The sequence below is a fragment of the Rhinoderma darwinii genome, unplaced genomic scaffold (assembly GCF_050947455.1).
Source record: "Rhinoderma darwinii isolate aRhiDar2 unplaced genomic scaffold, aRhiDar2.hap1 Scaffold_83, whole genome shotgun sequence".
NCBI classification, from domain to species: Eukaryota; Metazoa; Chordata; class Amphibia; order Anura; family Rhinodermatidae; genus Rhinoderma; species Rhinoderma darwinii.
Genome location: NW_027464397.1, coordinates 14718 through 39540, shown reverse-complemented (window position 1 = coordinate 39540; position 24823 = coordinate 14718). Strand labels below are relative to the sequence as shown.

Genomic DNA, 24823 nt, shown 5'->3' with positions numbered 1-24823 from the left:
CTTGTCTCTTGAATGCTGGGAACTTTGGCACGCCCTGCCGTTGCTTGGCAACGGATCCGTCAAAAACGTACCCATAGGCTTCAATGGCCGTCTAAAGAGTTATTCCCAACTGGTGAGGCGCCAATTGGCCACAGATTCCAGATGGAAACTAATAGACAGGGGGCAACGGCCTCCTGTTCACTAGTTCCAGCCTGGAATCTGCAGCCAGTGGCAGCCCCACTTCAGTGTGTGAACTACGGCATTAGGAATTTTCTCATTAGAAAGGAAAATAATTTCTTGTTTTGAATCATTTTCATTCAAGCATTGACTTCTCACTTCTGTTCAGAAACAGAACCATTATCAAGTCATTTCAGTTGTATTATAGTCAGTTCTGTCATTAATTCTGGCCTATTAGGCATCACCCGGCAGTAACAGGATCCCAGCATCATTATTCTTCATTGTTGTTCATACTTAGATGGCCAGTGGAATTATTAGACCTGACATTCCCCAATATAAAGATAAATTATATTAAGGTGTACCTTTTGTACCATTTGTGACCCGCTTAAAAACCTTTTAGGATATGAATCTCAGTGTAAAAAATTCAAGAATCTAGTCTACAATAAAAAAACAATGAGTGCTCTATACTTTTTATTAGCTTCAGTCACTTGCAGGCTGCACACCCATTCATTTCAATATAAAACAGAGTAGACTTTTATTTTTTGATGTGTCATTACATCTGTATATTATATGTGGAGTTGTCATTATACACCGTCTCTATGATCTGATGACGGGCATATTCCCCAAACTGCACCACCATGCTGCCCATACACTGACTGTATAGTCTGTCTCGCCAGCTAAGTCCTTGGTCTCCGTCATCTAATGTTGATGGATAACTGGCATCGCTGGACTCCACCGGCCAGTGAGTCCGCGCCTTGTTCACACTCCTCGATGTAGGCCTGAGGCTCGTTCGCAAGTCAGACTGCTAGCTCTGCCCCCTAGATGTTAATATTGACGTTCAGGTCTTGACAGCTGATATTGATGTCCACAACCATTGGATAGTACATGGGGAAGTGATCTACAACCTTGATGTCTCTGTCCTCAGCGGTTCATCCCTGATAAATGCATTTTATTTGTTGGCACTGCCGATGTAAAACCATTTGGTGTCCAGGATGGAGATGGCCCTTTCAGTGGCTTTTCTGATATTACATGAGAAGCCTTCACTGTGCAGTGTGGCCAGAGCTAGGCTGAGACTATATAAGTCCAGGTCTTACATGATCATGGTTGATGGCATCTTTAAGAAATTCAACATGTTTGACTACAGCCTCCTTGTCCTCTGAGTTGACCAGATAGCTTGGGATCTGGAGGTGCACGGTCTTCATCAATTTTGGGTGGTTATGAGCCAGACAGCTGTAGATGGATTTCAGGTCATTGATGTTTGGAGAGATTTCCGTCCGGAAAAATCCCCGAATGTTGGCTCCTTTGATGTAGGAGAGGCAGCTCTGCAGAGATGAAGTACTGGCTGCTACTATCTCCTGGTTGTCACTATGTAATTTCAGGAGTAAAGTTGGTATACAGCTCCTGACTTTGTCTGTAAAATATCCAAATAGCAGAAGGCGGCAGCTCTCTGTCAGATCCCTTAACAGGTTTATGGCCGCAATCTGGACTTCTCCATCCGGATAGTCCATATGCTCCCGGGATATTTTAATGAATTGTCTACTGAGGACAGAAAGCTTCAGGCGTCTGATAATGGAGGACAGCGCCCTCAGTGCCGCCATGATGATCTTGATGCTGCTGGTTTTTGATAGTCTAAACTCCATGTGGGCAATGATCTTATTCTTGTAGCTCTCCACCAGTCTTGTAGCTCCGGTGGTGGCATTCCCCAGTGCCTCCATGGCGATACTGCACAAGATGTTATCGTCCTCTTCTATGATCTTCAGCAGATGTTGGATTGCGCACTCCTGGTATTTCTGCTTTATAAGTCTTGGATGCTTCAAAGCCTCATTGAAGAACATAGCTGCTGTCATTTTGGCCTTTGGGTCCGCATTCTTCAGGGCATTGAGCAGAAACTGAAGGAAATCTTTTGTTTTTTTCCTGCCAGATACCAGAGATGTCACAAGCATGTTCATCCCAATACGCTGCTTCTCTGTATCTTCCAGTTCCTTATTCTCCGCCGCAACTTGCTCCCTGTACTTTTCTAGGAGCTCCGCGTGAGGAAGGGTCTGTAACTCGTCATTGACTGGCTCGGTCGGCTGGTTCTCCGATGATTCGGGTACAGTAAAGAATTCCAGGGCAACTTTGGTGGAGTCTTGAAGCTCAGCATGGACATCAGGCAACCAGGTGGAAATGTTGGCCTTCATGTTGCTTATGGCCTTCATAAGTTGCACTTTGCAGCTGCCACCCTTCGCAATATATTCTTGGATGCTGCCGCATAAACGTCTTATAGCATAGCACAACGTCTCCTTAGATAGTTGGTCAGGAGCATTTTTGACCACTTGGCCCAGCACTGGCAGCATGTCCAAGATGTGTGGCATGATGACTGTGGCACACAGAGATGTCACTTCTGTCAAAGTGTCGACAATGGCAGCATTGAAATCCTCATAAATGATGTTGTATCTCAGTTCCCCGACCACCGCTTCAAGATGGAGGATGCTCAGCCAGACAATAACCTTCTTAGTCATGGCGTAGGAATAGTATTGTCCCTTCATGTACTCCACCTTCAAGTGCTCACATAGCACATTGATTATATATTCCTTCAGGTAGTGTGCCGCGTCTCCTCTGTACTGAATGACTCTGATGAAGAAGCGGCACATGGCGGCGTTGTATTGAGATGGTAACAGGCTACTCAGAATGGCTTTCTGAAACACATCCGTATAAGTGAGGAGATCTTCAGCCACCTTCTCCTGGATGAAATAAGGGACACAGGCTCCTAAGACGTCTTCTTCCACCAAATTCCAGGTGTCCAAAGCATTTCTGAGCTCTTGATTTGTGTCCACACAGAATGTCTGATGTTTTCTATTCATGATCTTCATATCCACAAATCTGCTGAGGCGAGAAATCATCGTGTGGTTACTTGTTTCTAAATCATCTTCCAAAAAGAAAATAGATTCTAGACTTCTCTGTCCTCAATTATCAGCCCCCTCCCCAATAAACATGTGATAACTGCATGAAGAGCGCCCTCCCAAGGCAGAGACAGGACAGTGCAGCCAGAGGAGACAGCGGCACTCCTCTACCACTGCGCCCTCTTGTGGTGTAAGAATTTAAAGGTTTCAGAAAATGAAAGCCACATATAAGATTATATGTAATATTATATAGGGTATTTTATTTGGGTAAATCAAAGATGGGTATAGTTGCGTTTCTTAATGAAATGTGTCTCATCCGTTTGCAAGATTCCTATTGTTTACCCTGATTCTCACAATAAATGACCCCGACGTTCACAGGTATCTCTTACAGGAGCTAACCAGTAGTGTGAACCCAGTCTTACCCATGCACAAACTCAGGAGGTCATAAATGCTAAAGGTGGCTGATAAGTGGCACCAGTATTCTATATCCGCATGTTACATGAGGGGGGAAGTTGTTTTTATCAGGAGGTCACACTATTTGTCTCAAAGAGGGGCAGACAAGGGGGCATAAAAGACCCAAGCATGACATGAGGGCAGCCACTTGGGAGGCCACTTGAGGAGGGACATACTGGAAAGGAGACTTCCTGGAGTGTGGGGAGACCATGGATGGTAACTATAACCTGCCATGTAATTATTGATGATAAGGAAAAAGTGTCTCTGTAAAGGTCATTGTTTATGGCTGTCGCTATGTACAAATCTCCATAGAAGTCTCAGAATAACTAACAGTCATTTCACTCTTTATACAATATACATTTTCATACACTCAATCTTGTATTTCATTTATTGCGCCTGACCTTAGAATCTAACCCAGTAAGAGGGTGAAAGAGAAACATTCTTACAGTGGCAGCACATGGAACTCGCTGCAATACTTCACAAGAAACATTCTACATGTTCTCCTCTTACCTCTGAATCGTGGATCTGAAGCTTCTGGATAAAGAAAGATTTCTAGAAGTCACAGGACTCAAGAAAAAGTCAAGTGAGAGCGACGTACCAAAAAGCAAGAAACTATTGGTCTATAGCGGCTCAACGGAATGTGACTGATCTGCAGCTTTTATAGAGAAGGTGAATTATGACATCACTGATGACCTCACACTTACCTTACATTCTAACACACATCAAATCAACATCACATCAAATCACACATTTCAATATCCAGTGATTATAAATATCATAATGCTCAACAATTTATCTGCACAATTTACATCAGGCAACATATATCTCCCCAATCCCATCCCCCTCCCACCCCAAAGATCATTAAGTACCATAAAATTATAACCTTTTTATGATAAAATAATAATTATACCTTCCTATAGAACACCAATCAATTCCATATCCCCAATATTTCCTCCCACTTTTTTATACAATTTTTCTTGTCTGCTCTTATTTTCTCATATTCTTTAATTGTCTTATCCAACTTCAACCAATCCATAACAATTGGGGATTTACCAGCCATCCAATTTCTTGCAATTATTATTTTTGCGGAAAAGAGAACATTAACCCCTTTGTGCACCGTGACGTGCTATTACATCCGGTTGCGAGTGGTGATGTTTGTTGCGCTCCATATGCTGCGTGTGTCGGCTGTGTTTTACAGTGGACACCCGGGACTAACAGTCGGGAGCAGTGATCGTGCTGCTCCTAGCTGTTTAACCCCTCAAATGCTGCGGTCAATCGCGAGCATCTGAGGCATTGAAAAAAGGGGGGCGGCCCCCTCTGACAGTTCATCACCCCCCCAGTTAGATCAGGGGGTGACAATGATTGTAATGGCAGCTCATGGGCCTAATGATGGCACCCAGAGCTGCCTTCACTTAACTTAAGCCTGTAAAAATGACAATATACTGCAATACGTTAGTATGATCGCTGGTTCAAATCCCCTAGGGAGGCTAATAAAGTGTGTAAAAAAAGTGAAAAAAAGTTTTTAGTAGTGAAAAAAATAAAAGACAAATAGTTAAAGAAATTTTTTCCCATTTTCCCCCTAAAGTATTGTAAAAAATAAAAGAAGTAAACAAAATTGGTATTGCTGCATGCGTAAAAGTCTGAACTATTACAATATAGCGTTATTTAATGTGCAAGGTGAATACTGTAAAAAATGTAAAACGCCAAAATCGCTGTTTCTTGGTCAACTTAGCTCTAAAAAATTTTGAATGAAAAGTGATCAGAAATTTCTACGTACCAAAAACTGCTACCAATAAAAACTACAGCTCAACCCGCAAAAAATAATCCCTCACACTGCTCAATCAGTCAAAAAAGAAAAAGTTATGGCTCTTAGAATGTGGCGACACAAAACATTTTTATTTGAACTAAACGCTTATTATCAATAAAAGTAGTAAAATATTTAAAAAAACGTATATAAAATTGGTATCACCGTAATCGTATTGAGTCACAGAATAAAGATAAGTTGTCGTTTGTACCGCACGGTGAAAGCCGTAAAAACGAAACCCAAAAAACAATTGTGGAAAAAGTTTGTTTTTTATGTCATTTGGCTGCTCTGAATTTTTTACCTCAGATTGTGTTGGTCATCAAGGCTTTTCTTAGAATGATGGGTTTTGCTGTCGCATTACCATGTTGGTATCTCCACACGTTTGATGGCTTCTGCTTTCGGATTATTAACCCCATCCCGCTCCTTGACGTACTATTACGTCATGGCAGCTGTATCGTTCGCGCTCCATGCCGTAATAGTACGTCTCGGGAGTAACGGCCGTTTCGGCCGTCCTCCCGACACATACAGGAGCTGTGACGCTGCTGTCTTGTTCAGCAGCTGTCACAGCTCCTACAGCGGGGACCGATCGCTGTGTCCCCGCTGATTAACCCCTTAAAAGCCGCGTTCTATAGAGATCGCGGCTTTTTAGGGGTTAAGCTGACATCGCCCGGCCTGCTACGCGATAGCGGCCGGCGATGGTGACTATGGCAACCGGACACCAAACAATGGCGTCCGGCTATGCCATAGACGGAAGCCTAGTGGGTCCTGACAACGTCAGGACCCACTATGCTTGCTGTCAGTGAGTAGCTGACAGTTCTAATACACTGCACTACGCATGTAGTGCAGTGTATTAGAATAGGGATCAGGGCCTCCTGCCCTCATGTCCCCTAGTGGGACAAAGTAATAAAGTTAAAAAAAAGTTAAAAAAAGATGTGTAAAAATAAGAAAATAAAAGATTTAAAAGTATTAAAAGTAAAAATCCCCCTTTTTCCCTTATCAGTCCTTTATTATTAATAAAAATATATAAACAAACAAATAAACTATACATAATTGGTATCGCCGCGTCCGTAACGGCCTGAACTACAAAATTATTTCATTATTTATCCCGCACGGTGAACGCCGTAAAATAAAATAATAATAAACCGAACCACAATCACAATTCTTTGGTCACTTCACCTCCCAAAAAATGGAATAAAAAGAGATCAAAAAGTCGCATGTACCTAAAATGGTACTGATCGAAACTACAGTTCGTTACGCAAAAAAATAAGTCCTCGCACGGCTTTATTGATTGAAAAATAAAAACGTTATGGCTCTTAGAAAAAGGTAACATAAAAACTGAATGATTGTTTACAAAACGTATTTTATTGTGCAAACGCCATAAGACATAAAAAAAAACTATAAACATCTGGTATCGACGTAATCGTATCGCCCCACAGAATAAAGTGAATATGTCATTTATAGCGCACGGTGAACGCTGTAAAAAAAAAAGAAAGAAAAAACAATCGTACAATTGCTGTTTTTTAGTCACCACGCCACCTAAAAATAGAATAAAAACTGATCAAAAAGCCGCATGCACCCCAAGAAAACTACAATGGATTCCTCAAGGGGTCTAGTTTCCAAATTGGGGTCACTTTTAGGGGGTTCCCAATGTTTTGGCACCACAAGACCTCTTCAAACCGGACATGGTGCCTAATAAAAAAGAGGCTTCAAAATCCACTAGGTGCTCCTTTGCTTCGGAGGCCGGTGCTTCAGTCCATTACCGCACTAGGGCCACATGTGGGATATTTCTCAAAACTGCAGAATCTGGGCAATACGTATTAAGTTGCGTTTCTCTGATAAATCCTTTTGTGTTATAAAAAAAATGGTATAAAGAGGATTTTCTGACAAAAAAAAATTTTAATTTCACCTCTACTTTGCTCTAAATTTTTGTGAAACACCTAAAGGGTTCATAATAGTTCTAAATGCTGTTGTGAATACTTTGAGGGGTCTAGTTTCTAAAATGGGGTATTTGATAGGGGTTTCTAATATATGGGCCCCTCAAAGCAACTTCAGAACTGAACTGGAACCTAAAAAAATAAATAAATGAGGCAATACTTCGCTTCTTACATTATACTGATAATGAGCCGTGCCCACCCCGAGATGACCCCAGTTTTGACCGTTTGTATAAACGGAGACCCCTATTAGACCGTTTCAGTGCCCGGTTTTCCCAAGCATACACCCCGAGAAGTGTATTTCTATTGATGAGTCCCTGGTACATTTTAAAGGGAGGGTTCAATTCCGCCAGTACCTGCCGGGTAAAAGGGCAAGGTATGGCGTGAAGATGTATAAGCTGTGAAAGTGCATCAGGGTATACCTACAGGTTTAGGATAGATGAAGGAAAGGCCACCCCCAAACCAGACTGCATCCTGGACTACAATAGGTACATGGGAGGGATGGACTTGTAAGATCAAGCCCTGAAGCCCTACAGCGCCATGCGGTGTGGTATAAGAAGCTGGCCGGGCACATCATACAGATGACATTGTACAATGCGTACATGCTACGTCGATGTGCAGGCCAGACGGGAACTTTCCTGGAATTTCAAGAGGTGATTATCAAGAACCTAATCTTTAGGGACCAAGAAGGGGGGGCACCCAGTACTTCTGGAAGCGAGCCCACACGCATCGTACCAGGGTAACACTTTCCAGGAGAAGTTTCCCAAACTGGCAAGAAGGGAAAAAGTCAAAAGAGGTGCAAAGTCTGCTATAAGAGGACGATAATGGATGACACAATATATCAATGTGACACGTGTCCCGAATAACCAGAGCTTTGTATGAAAGTGTTTTAAAATTTATCATACATCCCTTGGCCTTAAGGGTGTAGTTTTTAAAACGGGGTCACTTCTTGCGGGTTTCAACTGTACTGGTACCTCAGGGGCTTCTGCATACATGACTTCGCACTAGAAAATCCCCAGTAGGCCAAATGGTGGTCCTTTCCTTCTGAGCCCTCCCATGGGCCCAAACGGCAGTTTATCACAACAAATGGGGTATTGCGGCACTCAGAACAAATTGCGCAACAGAATGGGGTATTTTGTTTCTTGTGAAAATAAGAAATTTTCAGCCAAAACTACATATTATTTGAAAAAAATTATTTTGTTTTCATTCCCAGCCCAATTCAAATAAGTTCTGTGAAAAAACTATGAGGTCAAAATGGTCACAACACCCATAAATGAATTCCTTGAGGGGTGTAGTTTCCAAAATGGGGTCATTTGTGGTGGGTTTCTATTGCTTTGATACCTCTGGGGCACTGCAAATGCGACATGGCACCCGAAAACCAATCCAGCAAAATCTTTACTCCAAAGGACACACAGCGCTCCTTTCCTTCTGAGCCCTCCCATGGGCCCAAACGGCAGTATATCACCACAAATGGGGTATTGCCGCACTCAGGACAAATTGGGCAACAAAATGGAGTATTTTATTTCTTATGAAAATAAGAATTTTTGAGCTAAAATGACATATTATTGGAAAAAATATATATTTTTTTAATTCCCAGCCCAATTCAAATAAGTTCTGTGAAGAAACTATGGAGTCTAAATGGTCAAATTACCTATAAATTAATTCCTTGAGGGGTGTAGTTTCCAAAATGGGTCACTTTTGGTGGGTTTCCATTGCTTTGATACCTCTGAGGCTCTGCAAATGCGACATGGCACCCGAAAACCAATCCAACAAAATCTGCACTCCAAAAAACATATAGCGCTCCTTTCCTTCTGAGCCCTCCCATGGGCCCAAATGGCAGTTTATCACCACAAATGGGGTATTGCCACACTAAGGACAAATTGGGCAACAAAATGGGGTATTTTGTTCCCTGTGAAAATAAGAAATTTTGATCACAAATGACATTTTATTGGAAAAAATTAAATTTTTTTCATTTCAGAGCCCAATTCAAATACGTGCTGTGAAAAAACTGTGCGGTCAAAATGGTAACAACAACCCTAAATTAATTCCTTGAGGGGTGTAGTTTCCAAAATGTGGTCACTATTGGGGGATTCCTACTGTTTTGACACCTCAACACTTCTTCAAACCTGGCATGCTGCCTAAAATATATTCTAATAAAAAAGAGGACTCAAAATGCACTAGGTGCTTCTTTGCTTCTAGGGCTTGTGTTTTAGTCCATGAGCGCAGTAGGGCCACATGTGGGACATTTCTAAAAACTGCAGAATCTGGACAATACATATTTAGTAGTGTTTCTCTGGTAAAACCTTCTGTGTTACAGAAAAAAAAATGAATAAAATTGAAATTCAGCAAGAAAAATGAAATTTGCAAATTTCACCTCCACTTTGCTTTAATTCCTGTGAAATGCCTGAAGGGTTAAAAAACTTTCTAACTGCTGTTTTGAATACTTTGAGGGGTCTAGTTTTTAAAATGGGGTGTTTTATCAGGGTTTCTAATAGATAGGCCCCACAAAGCCACTTCAGAACTCAAGAGGTACCTTAAAAAAAAGGCTTTTGAAATTTTCTTAAAAATATGAGAAATTGCTGTTTATGTTCTAAGCCTTGTAACGTCCAAGAAAAATAAAAGAATGTTCAAAAAACGATGCCAATCTAAAGTATACATATGGGAAATGTGAACTAGTAACTAATTTGGGTGTTATAACCGTCTGTTTTACAAGCAGATGCATTTAAATTCTGAAAAATGCAATTTTTTAAAAATTTTCTCTACATTTTGCAATTTTTCACCAATAAACACTGAATATATCGACCAAATTTTACCACAAACATGAAGCCCAATGTGTCACGAGAAAACAATCTCAGAATCGCTTGGGTAGGTTTAAGCATTCCGACGTTATTACCACATAAAGTGAAATATGTTAGATTTGAAAAATGGGCTCTGAGCCTTAAAGGGAATGTGTTGCCAGAAAAACATGTTTTTTTTTTAAAAATTAAACATTTAGTGTGTGGGTGATTAAACATTGTTCAAATTTTATTTATTTTTTTGGCACGAGCCAGGAAATATTATAAATTATTTCTAATTTATAATACTACCCATTTTTGGCCACTAGATGGGGCTGTTCCCAAATTGCAGCATTGCAACATTGGGTTAAAAGCCCTCGCTCTAGTGAGCTCTCAGCATCCCCCCCTCCTTTATCCTGGCTAGTGCCGGGATAAAGGAGGGGTTTGAAAGGTTTAACCTCCTACACTGTGTGTCGCCATTTTTTGAGGTAACCCACAGTGTAGTAGGTTTACATACAGTAGTAAACACACACAAACACTAACATACATTGAAATCTCTTACCTGCTCCTGCCGCCGCGGCTCCCTCCGGCCCGTCCGCTCCGTTTGCTGCCGCTGTTCCATGTGCACAAGTCCGGAAGCCGCGACCGGAAGTAGTAATATTACTGTCCGGCCGCGACTTCCGGTCCACAGGAAAATGGCGCCGGACGGCGCCAATTTCGAATAGGACTGTGTGGGAGCGGCGCATGCGCAGTTCCCACACAGACGCCGTACACGGCAGTCAATGGGACGGGAGCCGTTCGCAGTCCCTATGGGACTGTGGCTGCCGTATTCCATGTCTGTGTGTGTCGTTAATCGACACACACAGAAATGGAACAAAAAATGGCAGCCCCCATAGGGAAGAAAAAGTGTAAAAATAAGAAACAGTAAAGCACAAACACACAAATGAATATAAACGTTTTTATTAAAGCACTAACATCTTTAACATATCAAAAAATTATTTGCGATGACACTGTTCCTTTAAGGCCAAAACTAGGCTGCGTCCTTAAGGGGTTAAGTATGGTACTGTGCTTTTCCTCAATTAACGTCAGAGGACTTAAAAGCCCCTTTAAAAGAAGCTTGCTCTGGCGTGAGGCCAAGGCTTTAAAATGTGACGTTCTATTGGTGTAGGAAACACATTTTCATGTGGAGAAAATTCCTAAATTCTCGAATAAATTTTTCCCACATATTTTCACCTCTTCGTGCCCGGCTAAACGTAAGGGGGTTATGATTGCTATTAAAAACTCGGTAGTTTTCACTTTTAAATCTCTTATTAAAGATCCCCAAGGAAGATTCTTGGGATTTTTGTGTGAAATCAATAACATACTGTATACTATCTTTAATGTGTATTTCCCCAATAAACTGCAACATCATTACTTGAATTCCCTACTCCCGAAAATCAAGGCGTTAACACAAGGTATGCTGGTTGTAGGTGGAGACTTTAATATGACTATTGACCCAGATATAGACTCCACTGCTAGAACTAGACAGTCTTCTCCTTTTGCATCGTCTTTGTTAGAGGGAGGCCTGTATGACGTGTGGAGATGCCAACATGGGGGTGAGAGGGATTATACTTTCTTTCATGTTTCTAGGATCGATTTGTTTCTGGGTAATAACAGGGCACTCCTACAGTCACAATCTTCTGTAATTGGACAGATAACCTGGTCTGATCACGCTCCAATCTCGCTTTCCATAAATGAGAAAATGTCGTCTTCTCTTCCTTCACAATGGCGTTTGAATGATTACATACTCCATCACTCTGATCATGCCCCAACCTTGCTACAAGAATTGAAGCATTATTTTTCAGACAATGTGGGTTCTGTTTCATGTCCTTACATTTTGTCGAATGCGTATAAAGCATTTATGAGAGGGTTATTGATTAAAGCTTGTTCTCAGGCTAAGGCCAGGTTTACACGCGCACACAAAAAAAGTGCAGTTTTGCGTGCGCAAAAGGCACTTAACAGCTCCGTGTGGCATCAGAATATGATGCACGGCTGCGTTAATTTCGCGCAGCCGCCATCATTATGACACTCCGTTTGGATGTTTGTAAACGTGCTTTTCTGTTTTCATTCATCCTTTTCAGTGCTGTTGTGCGAATCACGCTTGTCCCATGGAAGTGCTTCCATGTGACATGCGTGGTTTTCACGCACCCATTGACTTCAATGGGTGCGTGATGCGCGAACAGCGCACAAATATAGAACAGGTCGTGAGTTTTTCACAGCGGACTCACGCTGCGTAAAAATCACGCACCTATCTGCACGGCACCATAGACTATTATAGGTCTGTGCGACGTGCGTGAAAATCACGAGCGCTGCACGGACGTATAACACGCTCGTGTAAATGAGCCCTTAGAGAAAGAGGGAAAAGGAGATTTTTAATATCACTAATCAGATAGCAGTTATAGATTTAAAAAATAAAGCTACGCCCACACCTGCTTACCCTTCAGAATTGAGGACCTTGCGTTTGACATTACAGTCATTGCTTGCGTCTCAGTATGACATTTATCTCAAACGCATGCAAATGACTACCTATGCACATAATAATAGAGCCGGTGCTTTTTTGGCTAAAAAAATTAAAAACAGTCCTCGCCACGCTCCCGCATTGTGTATCTCTTGGATAAAAAGGGTAATAAAGTTATAGATCCTAGGCCGACAGCCGAACAGTTCCAATCTTATTATAGTGCCCTTTACAATACGGTAGTCACCCCTCCTAAACCAGATAAGGATCCCACGTCCCCAGCTAATTTTCGTCCTATTTCTCTGTTAAACTCAGCTATTAAAATATATGCAAAAATCCTCTCGACTAGGTTGTATCATATTATTCCTCAACTGGTTAAATCAGATCAAGTTGGGTTTGTGGCGGGACGTCAGGCCCCTGATGGAACTCGGCAGTTTATGGACTTGGTTCAGTGTGCAGAGACCTCTCGGACGCCTTCTCTGCTTCTTGCTTTGAACGCAGAGAAGGCGTTCGATAGAGTACATTGGGGCTATCTGTCTCAGCTTCTTGAATATTTTGGATTTAAGGGTCGTATAAAATCCTCCATTCTTGCATTATACCCATTTCCCTCTGCTAGAGTTTTCTCTTCGGGGTTTTTGTCTGACCCTTTTATAATAAAGAACGGTACGCCTCAGGGTTGCCCACTCTCTCCCATTGTGTTTGCCTTAGCGATGGAACCCCTCGCAGAACGAATACGACTTAATTCAAAAGTTCAGGGCATTAAAGTACGATCTAAGGCTCATAAAATTGGTCTTTAGGCTGATGATGTGCTCCTGGCAGTCTGTGACCCCTTTAATTCTCTATCCGCCATCCAAGATAACCTTTCTCATAGTTACATAGTTACATAGTTAGTACGGCTAAAAAAAGACACATGTCCATCAAGTTCAACCAAGGGACGGGAAAAGGGTCAGAAAAAAATTTCAACACATAGGAGCTAATACTTTTTTGTTCTAGGAAATTATCTAACCCTTTTTTAAAGCCATCTACTGTCCCTGCTGTGACCAGCTCCTGCGGTAGGCTATTCCATAGATTCACAGTTCTCACGGTAAAGAAGGCTTGTCGTCTCTGCAGGTTTAACCTTTTTTTCTCCAGACGGAGGGAGTGCCCCCTTGTTTTTTCAGGGGGTTTTACATGGAACAGGATTTCACCATATTTTTTGTATGTGCCATTAATATATTTATATAAATTAATCATGTCCCCCCTTAGTCGTCTTTTTTCAAGGGTAAATAGGTTTAATTATTTTAATCTTTCCTCATAACTTAGATTCTCCATGCCCCTAATTAGCTTCGTTGCTCTTCTTTGTATTTTTTCCAACTCCAGGGCATCCTTTCTATGAACTGGAGCCCAGAACTGAACTGCATATTCTAGATGAGGCCTCACTAATGCTTTGTAAAGTGGCAATATTACATCCCTGTCCCGCGAGTCTATGCCTCTTTTAATACATGACAATATCCTGCTGGCCTTTGAAGCAGCTGATTGACACTGCATGCTGTTATTTAGTTTATGATTTACAAGTACACCCAGATCCTTCTCATCAAGTGAATCCGCCAGTGTAGCTCCCCCTAGGACATATGATGCATGCAGGTTGTTGGTACCCAGATGCATAATTTTACATTTATGTACATTAAACTTCATCTGCCAACTGGATGCCCAAACACTTAGTTTGTTTATATCCGCTTGCAATTCACGAACATCTTCCATAGACTGAACTATATTACATAGCTTGGTGTCATCTGCAAAAATAGAAATAGTGCTATTAATCCCATCCTCTATATCATTAATAAATAAGTTGAATAATAGTGGTCCCAGCACTGAACCCTGGGGTACACCACTTATAACCGGGGATCATTCAGAGTAGGAATCATTGACCACAACTCTCTGGATACGGTCCTTGAGCCAATTATCAATCCAATTACAAACTATATTTTCTAAACCTATAGTCCTTAATTTACCCATTAGGCTTCTATGGGGGACAGTGTCAAATGCCTTTGCAAAGTCCAAAAACACTAAATCCACAGCGGCCCCTCTGTCTAGGCTTCTGCTCACCTCATAAAAACAGATTAGGTTAGTTTGACAACTTCTGTCCTTTGTAAAACTGTGCTGGCTGTCACTTATAATACTATTTTTTTCACATAATCCTCTATATAGTCCCTCAATAGCCCCTCAAACATTTTCCCCACGATAGATGTTAAGCTTACTGGTCTATAATTACCCGGGAAAGACCTAGAGCCCTTTTTGAAAACAGGCACCACATTTGCCCTGCGCCAGTCCCTTGGCACTATTCCAGTCACTAGAGATTCTCTGAATATTATGAAAAGGGGGACAGAAATAACTGAACTAAGCTCCTTAAGAACTCTAGGGTGTATTTCATCTGGTCCCGGGGCCTTGTGCACATTTATTTTGTTTAATTTAGCTTGGACCATATCTACATTCATCCAATTCAGTATATCAACTGATATATTAACAGCACTGGCACCGGCTACATCAGCTGCTCTTTCTTCTGTTGTATATACAGAGCTAAAGAACCCATTTAGTAACTCTGCCTTCTCTTGATCCCCTGTGACCAACTTCCCATTACCATTATCTAGGGGTCCTACATGTTCAGACCTTGGCTTTTTAGCATTTATATACTTGAAGAATTTTTTACTATGTTTTACTATCCTTGGCCACCTGCCTTTCATTTTGTATTTTTGCTAATTTTATTACATTTTTACAGATTTTATTAAGCTCTTTATATTTTACAAAGGCTGCAGATGTACCCTCAGATTTGTATTTTTTAAATGCCCTTTTTTTGTCATGTATTGCCCCTTACACAGAAGGTGTAAGCCATGTGGGATTTAGTTTTAGTCGTTTATACTTGTTACCTATAGGAATACATTTTGCACTATAATTACCCAAAGTAGATTTGAAAATCTCCCATTTATCATTTGTCCCATTATTTGACATTAGTTCTTCCCAGTCTATATCCTGAATTGCAGCCCTCATCCTGGGGAAATTGGCTTTCTTAAAAGTAAATGTTTTTGCCCTCCCAGCCTGCGTTTGTTTTTTACAGTATAGGTAAAATGTAACTATATTGTGATCACTGTTACCAAGGTTTTCACGAACATTGACATTCCCAACAAGATCTGCATTATTAGAAATGACCAGATCCAACAGAGCTTCACCTCTAGTCGGGTCTTCCACAAACTGGCCCATAAAATTTTCCTGCAACAGGTTGAGGAAATGTCTCCCCTTTGCAGTTGAAGCTGAACCCTGACACCAATTAATATCCCGGAAATTAAAATCTCCCATTATCACTACAGTACCCGCCTGTGCAGCCGGCTCCATCTGTTTATATAGTTGACCTTCCATCTCCTCAGTTATATTGGGGGGTCTATAGATTACACCAAAAGTAATTTTTTCAGTGTTTACCTCCCTTTCTAGTTCCACCCACAAGGTTTCAACCTCCTCACAGTATTCACCCACTATTGTCTCTTTCACGCTCGCCTTCATATCACTTCTCACATACAGACATACACCACCGCCTTTCCTATTTATCCTGTCTTTCCGAAAAAGTGTAAAACCCTGTAGATTTACAGCCCAGTCATGTGAAGAGTCCAGCCATGTTTCAGCAACACCAACTATATCTATATTTTCTTCCAGTACCAAGGCCTCCAGCTCCCACAGAGAAAAAAAATAAAATGTCTAACCAACCTGAGTCCATATTTGGACCATCCACTCCAGTTATCAGTTATTTTATTAACCTCTAATATATTAAAGTTGCCAATTAATGTTGTGAAACTCAATGCTCCATTTAAATGAAACATTTTTCTTAATTTAACCCCAATTTCATGCATCATATATATTGTTGGATACTCCTTACAATTTCTCAATTGCCCGGACTCCATTACCTCAAGTATATTCTGAAGATGGCCCCTACTAGACTTAGTAATATTTTGTATAAATGGAGATTGTTTCCCACTCAAAATATTTCTCCACTGTCCTGACAAAAAATATATTCTCAAGTCAGGTACTGCCAGTCCACCCTCTTCTCCTCTATCCATCAAGTATTTTAACTTTACCCTGGGTTTCCTTCCTCTCCAAATTAGCTCCCTCATTAAAATTTCTATGTCTTTTCTCCTATCCACATGGGACTGTTAATCAGTGGATACAACAACTGGGGTAATACTATCATTTTAATTACGGCTATTGGATCTGCCATAGAAGGGGGTAACATATTCCATATCTTAATTTTTGGGTGAGAATTTTGTAGCTGGTGTCGATCCACGTAGGGTAGTCTCTTCAATCAACCCATCGGGTTGACCACCAGATCATGGGCGCAGGGGATTTAACAGGAGAGTAATGGCTGTTTTTTCATTTCAAAACATTCCATGCAACTAGTTTCATTTCTCGGACAATCCTTTTAAGGAAATATTTATCGGGGCACAATGCACCATTTCTGGGTGCTGTATCCAATGTTTATCTGGACAGTCGCCTGGTTATTTTTCTGGACTTTGTATGCACTATTTACCTGGATGCTGGGTAATAATTATGTGAGTTAGAAACAGGAGGACCTGCAATCTCATCAACATTGTCCTTTCCTCATAAAATGTTCTTCTTGAGACATCTGATGGATTACTCTGAAAATATGTTGTAGGTGCCAATCAAGGTCCAAAGGTTGACATACTCAATGGCCTCCAGGATCTGAATTATACCTTTTTCTTTCACTAACCCATTTCTCTAGGAGTCATATATAAAGGTTGGGTCTATGGAGCCCAGATGAGCTACATTAGCAACTTTGAAAGAGCAGCCTCAGAGACATTCAGCTCCAGGATGGTCTGTGTCAGATAAGTAGTGGTTCAGAACGCACTGGACGATGTAGGTGCACGAATAGGGTCCCAACCCAATCGTAGTCAAAATAAGTATTCGGCACACAAAGCTGAGGTTTAAAGAATAAATCTTGATTTTATTTCAAGTGGTTGTAGATGCCAGAGGCTAAGGCTGGATTCACACGAGCATGTTACGTCCGTAATAGACGGAAAGTATTTCGGCCGCAAGTCCCGGACCGAACACACTGCAGAGAGCCGGGCTCCTGGCATCATAGTTATGTACGATGCTAGGAGTCCCTGCCTCGCTGCAGGACAACTGTCCCGTACTGTAATCATGTTTTCAGTATGGGACAGTAGTTCCACGGAGAGGCAGGGACTCCTAGCATCATACATAACTATGATACTAGGAGCCCGGTTCCCTACAGAGTGTTCGGTCTGGGACTTGCGGCCGAAATACTTTCCGTCCATTACGGACGTAACATGCTCGTGTGAACCCAGCCTTAGTGCGACGCTTCGGTCATTACATGACCTTCATCAGGCACTGTGCCGTTCTGGTTGCTGGTACATCCAGTAGTTGGCGCTTCGTTCCGAATGGCGGCTGACCACTGTAGTTGGCGCACTTGAGATTTCTTAAAACTTTAGCTTTGAGTGCCAAATACTTATTTTGGTCTGTGTCAGATGTTAGGGATGAAGTCTACAACTGGCCAGACCACCTATCTTTCCTTCGCTCTGGAAATATAGGACAGTCCACGAGGTAGCACATCATGTCTGGTCAATTCCCCTACTACTCTGTACACTAACATCTTCAAAAGAGAAGAGGAAGGTGCAGATGTGACGTTCAGGTTAGGTATTTGTAGCATTGAAGTTGTATTGTGCTCCCCTTGGAGCACTATGCAAAGGCAAAACTCCTTTATTGGCATGATATGTAGATGGTTGGTACTCTATTTGGGTGCGCAGGCTTACTTTGTTGTGTGCTCACTTGGCTAGGTCGGCATTAATGAGTGAAATGTATACAGTACCTTAGGAAAATACAGTGTGAGAAAAAGATGTTAACTGGAGCGCTCCCTAGGGTAATACCTTGAAAAAAAATGTAAACTAGTCTTCTCACCTTGTGAACCTCTTGGTTGATAAGAACATCGACTGGATGCAGTTGTCTCTCTTTTTGTAGATTCTTGTTCTTCTGACACGGAGTACAGTATGTCTCAGGCTGGGGGATCTCTTTGCTGGACTTTGTTGTATGGTGGTGTACGTTCGTCCTGATTATGACCTGTTTTTGTAGCAGGAAGATGTCTTTCTTGTTTAGATGTTACTCCACGGGTTACCCAGCCTACTCATTCTTCAATGAATCAGTGACCATGTCCACAATTGATTACACATGTATAATATAGATTTCATGATAGTTCTTTGGAATTAAAACAAATTATTTTTATGTATTTGTCTATCCATTTTTATTAGAAATACAATAAATACATTGAGATATGTTTTTATTGACATGTGTTGCTATCAGCCAGACAGGAAAAAAAATATAGAAGGCCTTGGGAATCTGTAGGGGCAGCTTTTCTACAGGAAAGGGAGTGCAGAGACCCTACCAAACAGGACGAGGGGAGGCAGTCCATTGCCGGGCATCTGAAGAGACTTGCCATTAAACACCCAAAACCATTGTACTTCACCTCAGCCCTGCGAATCATGGACAAGGCTTCATTTTCAAAGACTTCTCGACAGTTGTCTTTTAATTGGATGGATCTTAAAAACCCCTTCTGGACAGTGGGGGATGGGAAGGAGGAGGTGTGGACGGATGACGTTACGGCATTCTTAGATGGACATTAGTGGTTCATATCTGCTGCCTCTTTAGCTTTCAGGCCTTGATCTGGCACATCCCTTTCCATGGCTGACGTTCCCGACACCAGGGCTTCCGCCTGCTGATGTTGTACGGTACATTCCCTTCAGTTCTGAAACAAGAATAAATAAAATGTCCTAGTGAAGAGTTGCTCTCTTGAAGATATTCCCCGTGACCCACACCAAGACCCTTTGTCTGCCAGGTAGGTAGATAGTGCGTTCTATGTTCAACTAAGTTAAATAAATTCACAAGTAAATCTGCTCAACTTTAAGATGCGGTTAACAGAAATGTTTAAAAACGGGGACAGATAGGGCGCCAAGCAATGGTAGAATTTTATTTAAATACCCGTTTCTGGCACGACTGGTCCCTTTATCTGGTGTTAAACTGACGAAGGGATCAGTCAAGTTTAGTCCCGTACCAGTCCAGTCCAGAAACACAGTCAAAATAAAATGGGCTTTACTTTACTGTCCCCGTGTGAAGTATTTGTGTTACCCGCCGCTTATCTATTTTTGAAGGGGAACTCCAAGAAAAATGTGTCATGCAATCAAAGGCGCAGTGCCCACCCAAACTACATCGCAAGATTTTATTAAAAAAATTAGCTTTTATCTATTGGATTACTCCAATATGTAAAGGCCAATATCACTAACAGCTCCTGGCTCAGCCAGCAGAGGTGGGGTCCGGAGCCGAATGGGACCCAGAGCTGCTGAAGGAGCGGAAAGTACATAAAGGGGATTTGTCCGGGGTCTGAATACATTTTAGGGTTTGTTATTAAAGGGGTTTTCCAGGCTTTATAAAAATTGTAATTCAAACTGAAAATTGCACCATTTAGCAAATACCCACCTTCTAATTCTCTGCGGCTCCAGTGCCGGCGGTTCACAATCCGCCTGCCGGCCTGTTTACACAGGCTGCACCAGTGATGTCCCGTATCGGCACATGATCGCACTAGTCAATCACTGGCCACAGTGGTCACGTGCCATACTTACTTAGATCACTTCTGCAGGCGATACCCTCCCTCTATACTCTCCTTACTGCAATGTTTTTATAGTGAGGATAGAATACAGGGAATATCTGGTACACAAAGCGTATTCTCACTGAACCTGCCCCATGACAAGCCATGCCCAATGAACCACGTTCTGTCAAAGGTACGCCCTGTCAAGTCCTGTCTAAATCCATCTGAAACTAAAGTGTCCCTAGAAAGAAATTCCAAATATTGTCAACTATGCTATATTAGGGTATAGTATGAAGAATCAGTGCAGTAGGGTCTATATACTACTGTATACACAAAGCTGCCATGTGCTGAACATTGCAAAACACCCTTTTCATAAAAGAGCGTTAATTCCAGTCCTGCAGTCACCCTGATGACCTTATACTGTGCCAGTACTTGAGGTAGGTGTGCCCCTTTATATATTACTTGCAGCCAGAATTGGCACCGGGATTATCAGCTCATTGACGAATTCTTGAGGTCACATTTGTGTCTTGATGTCACCAGTCTTATCCAATCCTACGCCACTTGCTCTTTATAGAATTTTCAGAAAAAAAATTCCCCTAGCAATAAATACTGCATGTAAATAATATTCTCATTACAGTACAACAACAAATAAATGGAAAAAGAGCCATATCCCTATTAGGTCCCGCGGACATCATAGAGGTGGTCCTTGACTTCCAGTCCTGCAGTCACCATGAAGACTTTGTGCTGTCAGTGCAGGCAGAATAAACCTGACATGGTGACAATGTAATGTTTTATATGTACTACTACTCCCTGTACTGACTGATAGTAGAGAGAATGGACTAAGCTGAAGGATTCCCGACTCTTATCAATTCTTTAAATAGGGAATATGCCCTGAATACTAACCCCAAATTTATATTACATTCATAGTAGGGCAGATTTACTATTCAAATTGAGCCAGAATTATGGCGTACACGTTGTGCGCCATATTTATTAACCCCTTGAGTACCCAGCTCATTTTGGCCTTGAGGACCAGACCCATTTTTTCAAATCTGACATGTATCACTTTATGTGGTAATAACTCCGGAATGCTTTTACCTATCCAATTGATTCTGAGATTGTTTTCTCGTGACATATTGTACTTTAGTTTAGTGCAAAAATTTGGTCGATAAATTCATTGCTTATTTGTGAAAAACACCAACATTTAGCGAAAATATGAAGAAATTATGATTTTTCCCATTTTAAATGTATCTGCTTGTAAAACAGATAGTAATACCACACAAAATAGTTACCAATTAACATCTCCCATATGTCTACTTTATGTTTGCATCGTTTTTTGAACATCCTTTTATTTTTCTATGACCTCACAAGGCTTAGAACTTTGGCAGCAATTTCTCATATTTTTAAGAAAATTTCAAAAAGCGATTTTTTCAGGGACGGGTTCAGTTCTGAAGTGGTTTTGAGTGCCCTATATATTAGAAACCCCCATAAAACACCCCATTTTGAAAACTGCACCCCTCAAAGTATCCAAAACAGCATTCAGAAAGTGTTTCAACTCTTTAGGCGTTTTACAGGAATTGAAGGAAAGTAGAGCTGAAATTTTCAAATTTCATTTTTTTTTACAAAATTCATATGTAATACATTTTCTTCTGTACCACAGAAGGTTTTACCTGAGAAACGCAACTCAATATTTATTGCCCAGATTCTGCAGTTTTTAGAAATATCCCACATGTGGCCCTAGTGTGATAATGGACTGAAACACAGGCCTCAGAAGCAAAGGAGCACCTCTTGGATTTTGGGGCCTCCTTTTTTCAGAATATATTTTAGGCACCATGGCAGGTTTGAAGAGGTCTTGTGGTGCCAAAACAGTGGAAACCCCCAAAAGTGACCCCCATTTTTTAAACTACACCCCTCAGGGAATTTATCTAGGGGTATAGTTAGCATTTTGACCCCACAGGTATTTTGCTATATTTTCTGGAGTTAGTCTGTGAAAATGAAAATCTACTTTTTTTCTGGAAAAACGTAAATATTTCTAATTTTTGCAAGAAATAAAGGAGAGAAAGCACCCCAACATTTGTAAAGCAATTTCTCGCGATTACGGAAATACCCCATATGTGGTAATAAACTGCTGTTTTGACCCACGGCAGGGCTCAGAAGGGACGGAGCACCATTTGGATTTTGCAGCTCAGATTTTGCTGAATTGGTTTCTGGGGGCCATGTCGCATTTGCAGAGTCCCTGAAGTACCAGTACAGTAGAAATTCCCCAGATGTGATCCCAATTTGGAGACTATACCCCTGAAAGAATTAAATTAGAGGTGTAGTGAGCATTTTGAGCCCTCATGTGTTTTATAGATTTTATTAGAATTGGTCCGTGAAAATGAAAACATTTTTTTTTTCCAATAACCTGTAGCTTTAGCTCAGAATTTTTCATTTCCACAAGGAATACAGGAGAAAAGACACCCCAAAATGTGTTACACAATTTCTCCTGATTACGGAAATACCCCATATGTGGTTGTAAACGGCTATTTGGACATACGGCAAGGGTCTAAATGGAAAAAGTGCAATTTCGTTTTTGGAGTGGAGATTTTACAAAATTTGTTTTTGACGCCATGTTGCATTGCGCTGAGGTACCAGTACAGTGAAAACTCCCGAGAAGTGACCCCATTTAGGAAACTACACCCCTCAAGGAATTCATCTAGAAGTGTAGTGAGCATTTTGACCCCCAAAAGTTTTGCAGAAATTAGTGCACAGTGGATGTTGCAGATTGAAAATTGACATTTTCCACATATATGCTATTTCAGTGCCCAATGCGTTGGGCCCAGCTGGTACCACCGGAGACATACGCCCCATAAATTGTTCAGCAGTTCTCCAGAGTACGGTAATACCCCATATGTGGTCATAAACCGCTGTTTGGGCACACTGCCAGGCCCAGAAGGAGCGCCATTTGGCTTTTGGAGCGCAGATTTTGCTTGGTAGTTTTGTTTAGTGTTTTACTGGTGTCTCAGTTTATAATGTGGGGGCACATGTAATCTGTGCGGAGTACATACATTTTTTGCGTGACACACTGTCGTTTTTATTGGTACCATGTTTGGCTACGCGCGACTTTTTGATCACTTTTTATTCCATTTTTTTGGAAACAACGTGACCAAAAAAGGAAATTCTGCCATTGTTTTTTATGGTATTTTTTTTACGGTGTTCACCGTGCGGGATAAATAATATGATATTTTTTTAGGTCAGGCCGATACGAACGCGGCGATACCTATTATGTCTAGTTTTTGTCTTTTTTTTCATTTTTTTTCTAATTATAAAGGGCTTGAATGGGGAAACAAGGCATTTATTGTTTTTATTACGTAAAACTTGTATTTATTTTTTTATCTAAAACTTTTTTTTTAACTTTTTTTCACTTTTTATTTTACACATACTAGGGGACTGGAAGATCTGATCTTCTGATCCCCTGCACAATACACTGCACTACTTCTGTATGTACTTGTGTAGTGCAGTGTATTGTAACTGTCACTTTACAACTGACAGTTGAGCCTATTACGTCCTGCCTTGGGCAGGACCTAATAGGCTCCCGTACCTGGCAACCAGGAAGCCGTTGCTAGGCTTCCTGGTTGCCATTGCAACCATCAGAACCCTGCGATTTTTCGCGGGGGGGGGCAATGGGGTGCAGAGGGAGCCCCCTCCCTCTGTATCAATCACTTAAATGCCGCTGTCGCTATTGACAGCGGCATTTAAGGGGTTAAACTACAGCGATCGGAGAGGACAGTGATCGCTGTAGTTGCAGTGGGATGTCGGCTGTATATTACAGCCGACATCCGATGAAGATGGAGCGAGCACAGCTCCTGTGCCCGCTTCATCCTCAGGGCGTTACTATACGCCCATTTTCGGGAAGGGGTTAATAAAAAGTGTTTTTTTTTTTTTTACACCGCTTTCTCTGATCTCCTCACGTATCTCACAGAAGTGAGGAGATCAGAGAAAGTGACAGGAGCTTTCTCCTGCAGACGACGTCACAGACGGCTGTGATTGGTCAGTCTTCAGAGACTGACCAATCACAGCAATCGCCGGCATTGGGGACTGCTAATTGGTCCCCAGGCCGGTAGCAGAGACGGTTAGCTGTCAATGACAGCTGCCGCCGCTGTTCTGTCACTATGTGATTTCACATAGTGACAGTTTATTCCTGCGCCGTAATAGTACGTCGTAGGTACGCTGGAATAAGCGGCTAGCGACGTACTATTACGTCAAAGGTACGCAAGGGGTTAATTGTTTTAGCCACATTTTGCGGCGTGCTTGACAAGGGGCGTGGCCTAGAATAAAGGGGCGTGTCTTAAACTAAGTCAACCAAGAGGTGGTATAAGGAAGAGAAAAGTGTCTAACATGACTAGTAAAATCTATCATACATCGTGCACCACTGTGATAAATTTGGCGCAATTTCTGACTTCCTTGTATCAGTTTACACTGTGTAAAACTCAGATAGTTTTAGGCCCCATGCACACGAACGTATTTTTGCAGCCGCAATTCACCCACAAATCTGCAGGTGAATTGCGGCCCCATTCATTTCAATGGGCCCATGCACACGACCGTGGTTTCCACGGTCCGTGCATTGCCCAGGAACCGGGACCGCAAAAACAACGGACATGTCTTATTACGGTCGTGTTTTGCGGTACAGGCTCATAGAAAATAATGCACGCGGTCATAT

At 41.6% G+C, this 24823-nt stretch overlaps 1 protein-coding gene across 1 annotated transcript; it reads right to left on the bottom strand.

Moving 5' to 3' along the window:
• Nucleotides 1-622: 622 nt before the first annotated feature.
• Nucleotides 623-4107, bottom strand: LOC142731590 (uncharacterized). The gene is made up of 2 exons (XM_075849445.1): nucleotides 4002-4107; nucleotides 623-3018 (listed from the first exon to the last, which is right to left on the bottom strand). The coding sequence occupies exon 2, from the start codon at nucleotides 3006-3008 to the stop codon at nucleotides 1230-1232; it is 1779 nt and encodes a 592-aa protein (XP_075705560.1). The 5' UTR covers nucleotides 3009-3018; nucleotides 4002-4107; the 3' UTR covers nucleotides 623-1229.
• Nucleotides 4108-24823: the final 20716 nt, after the last annotated feature.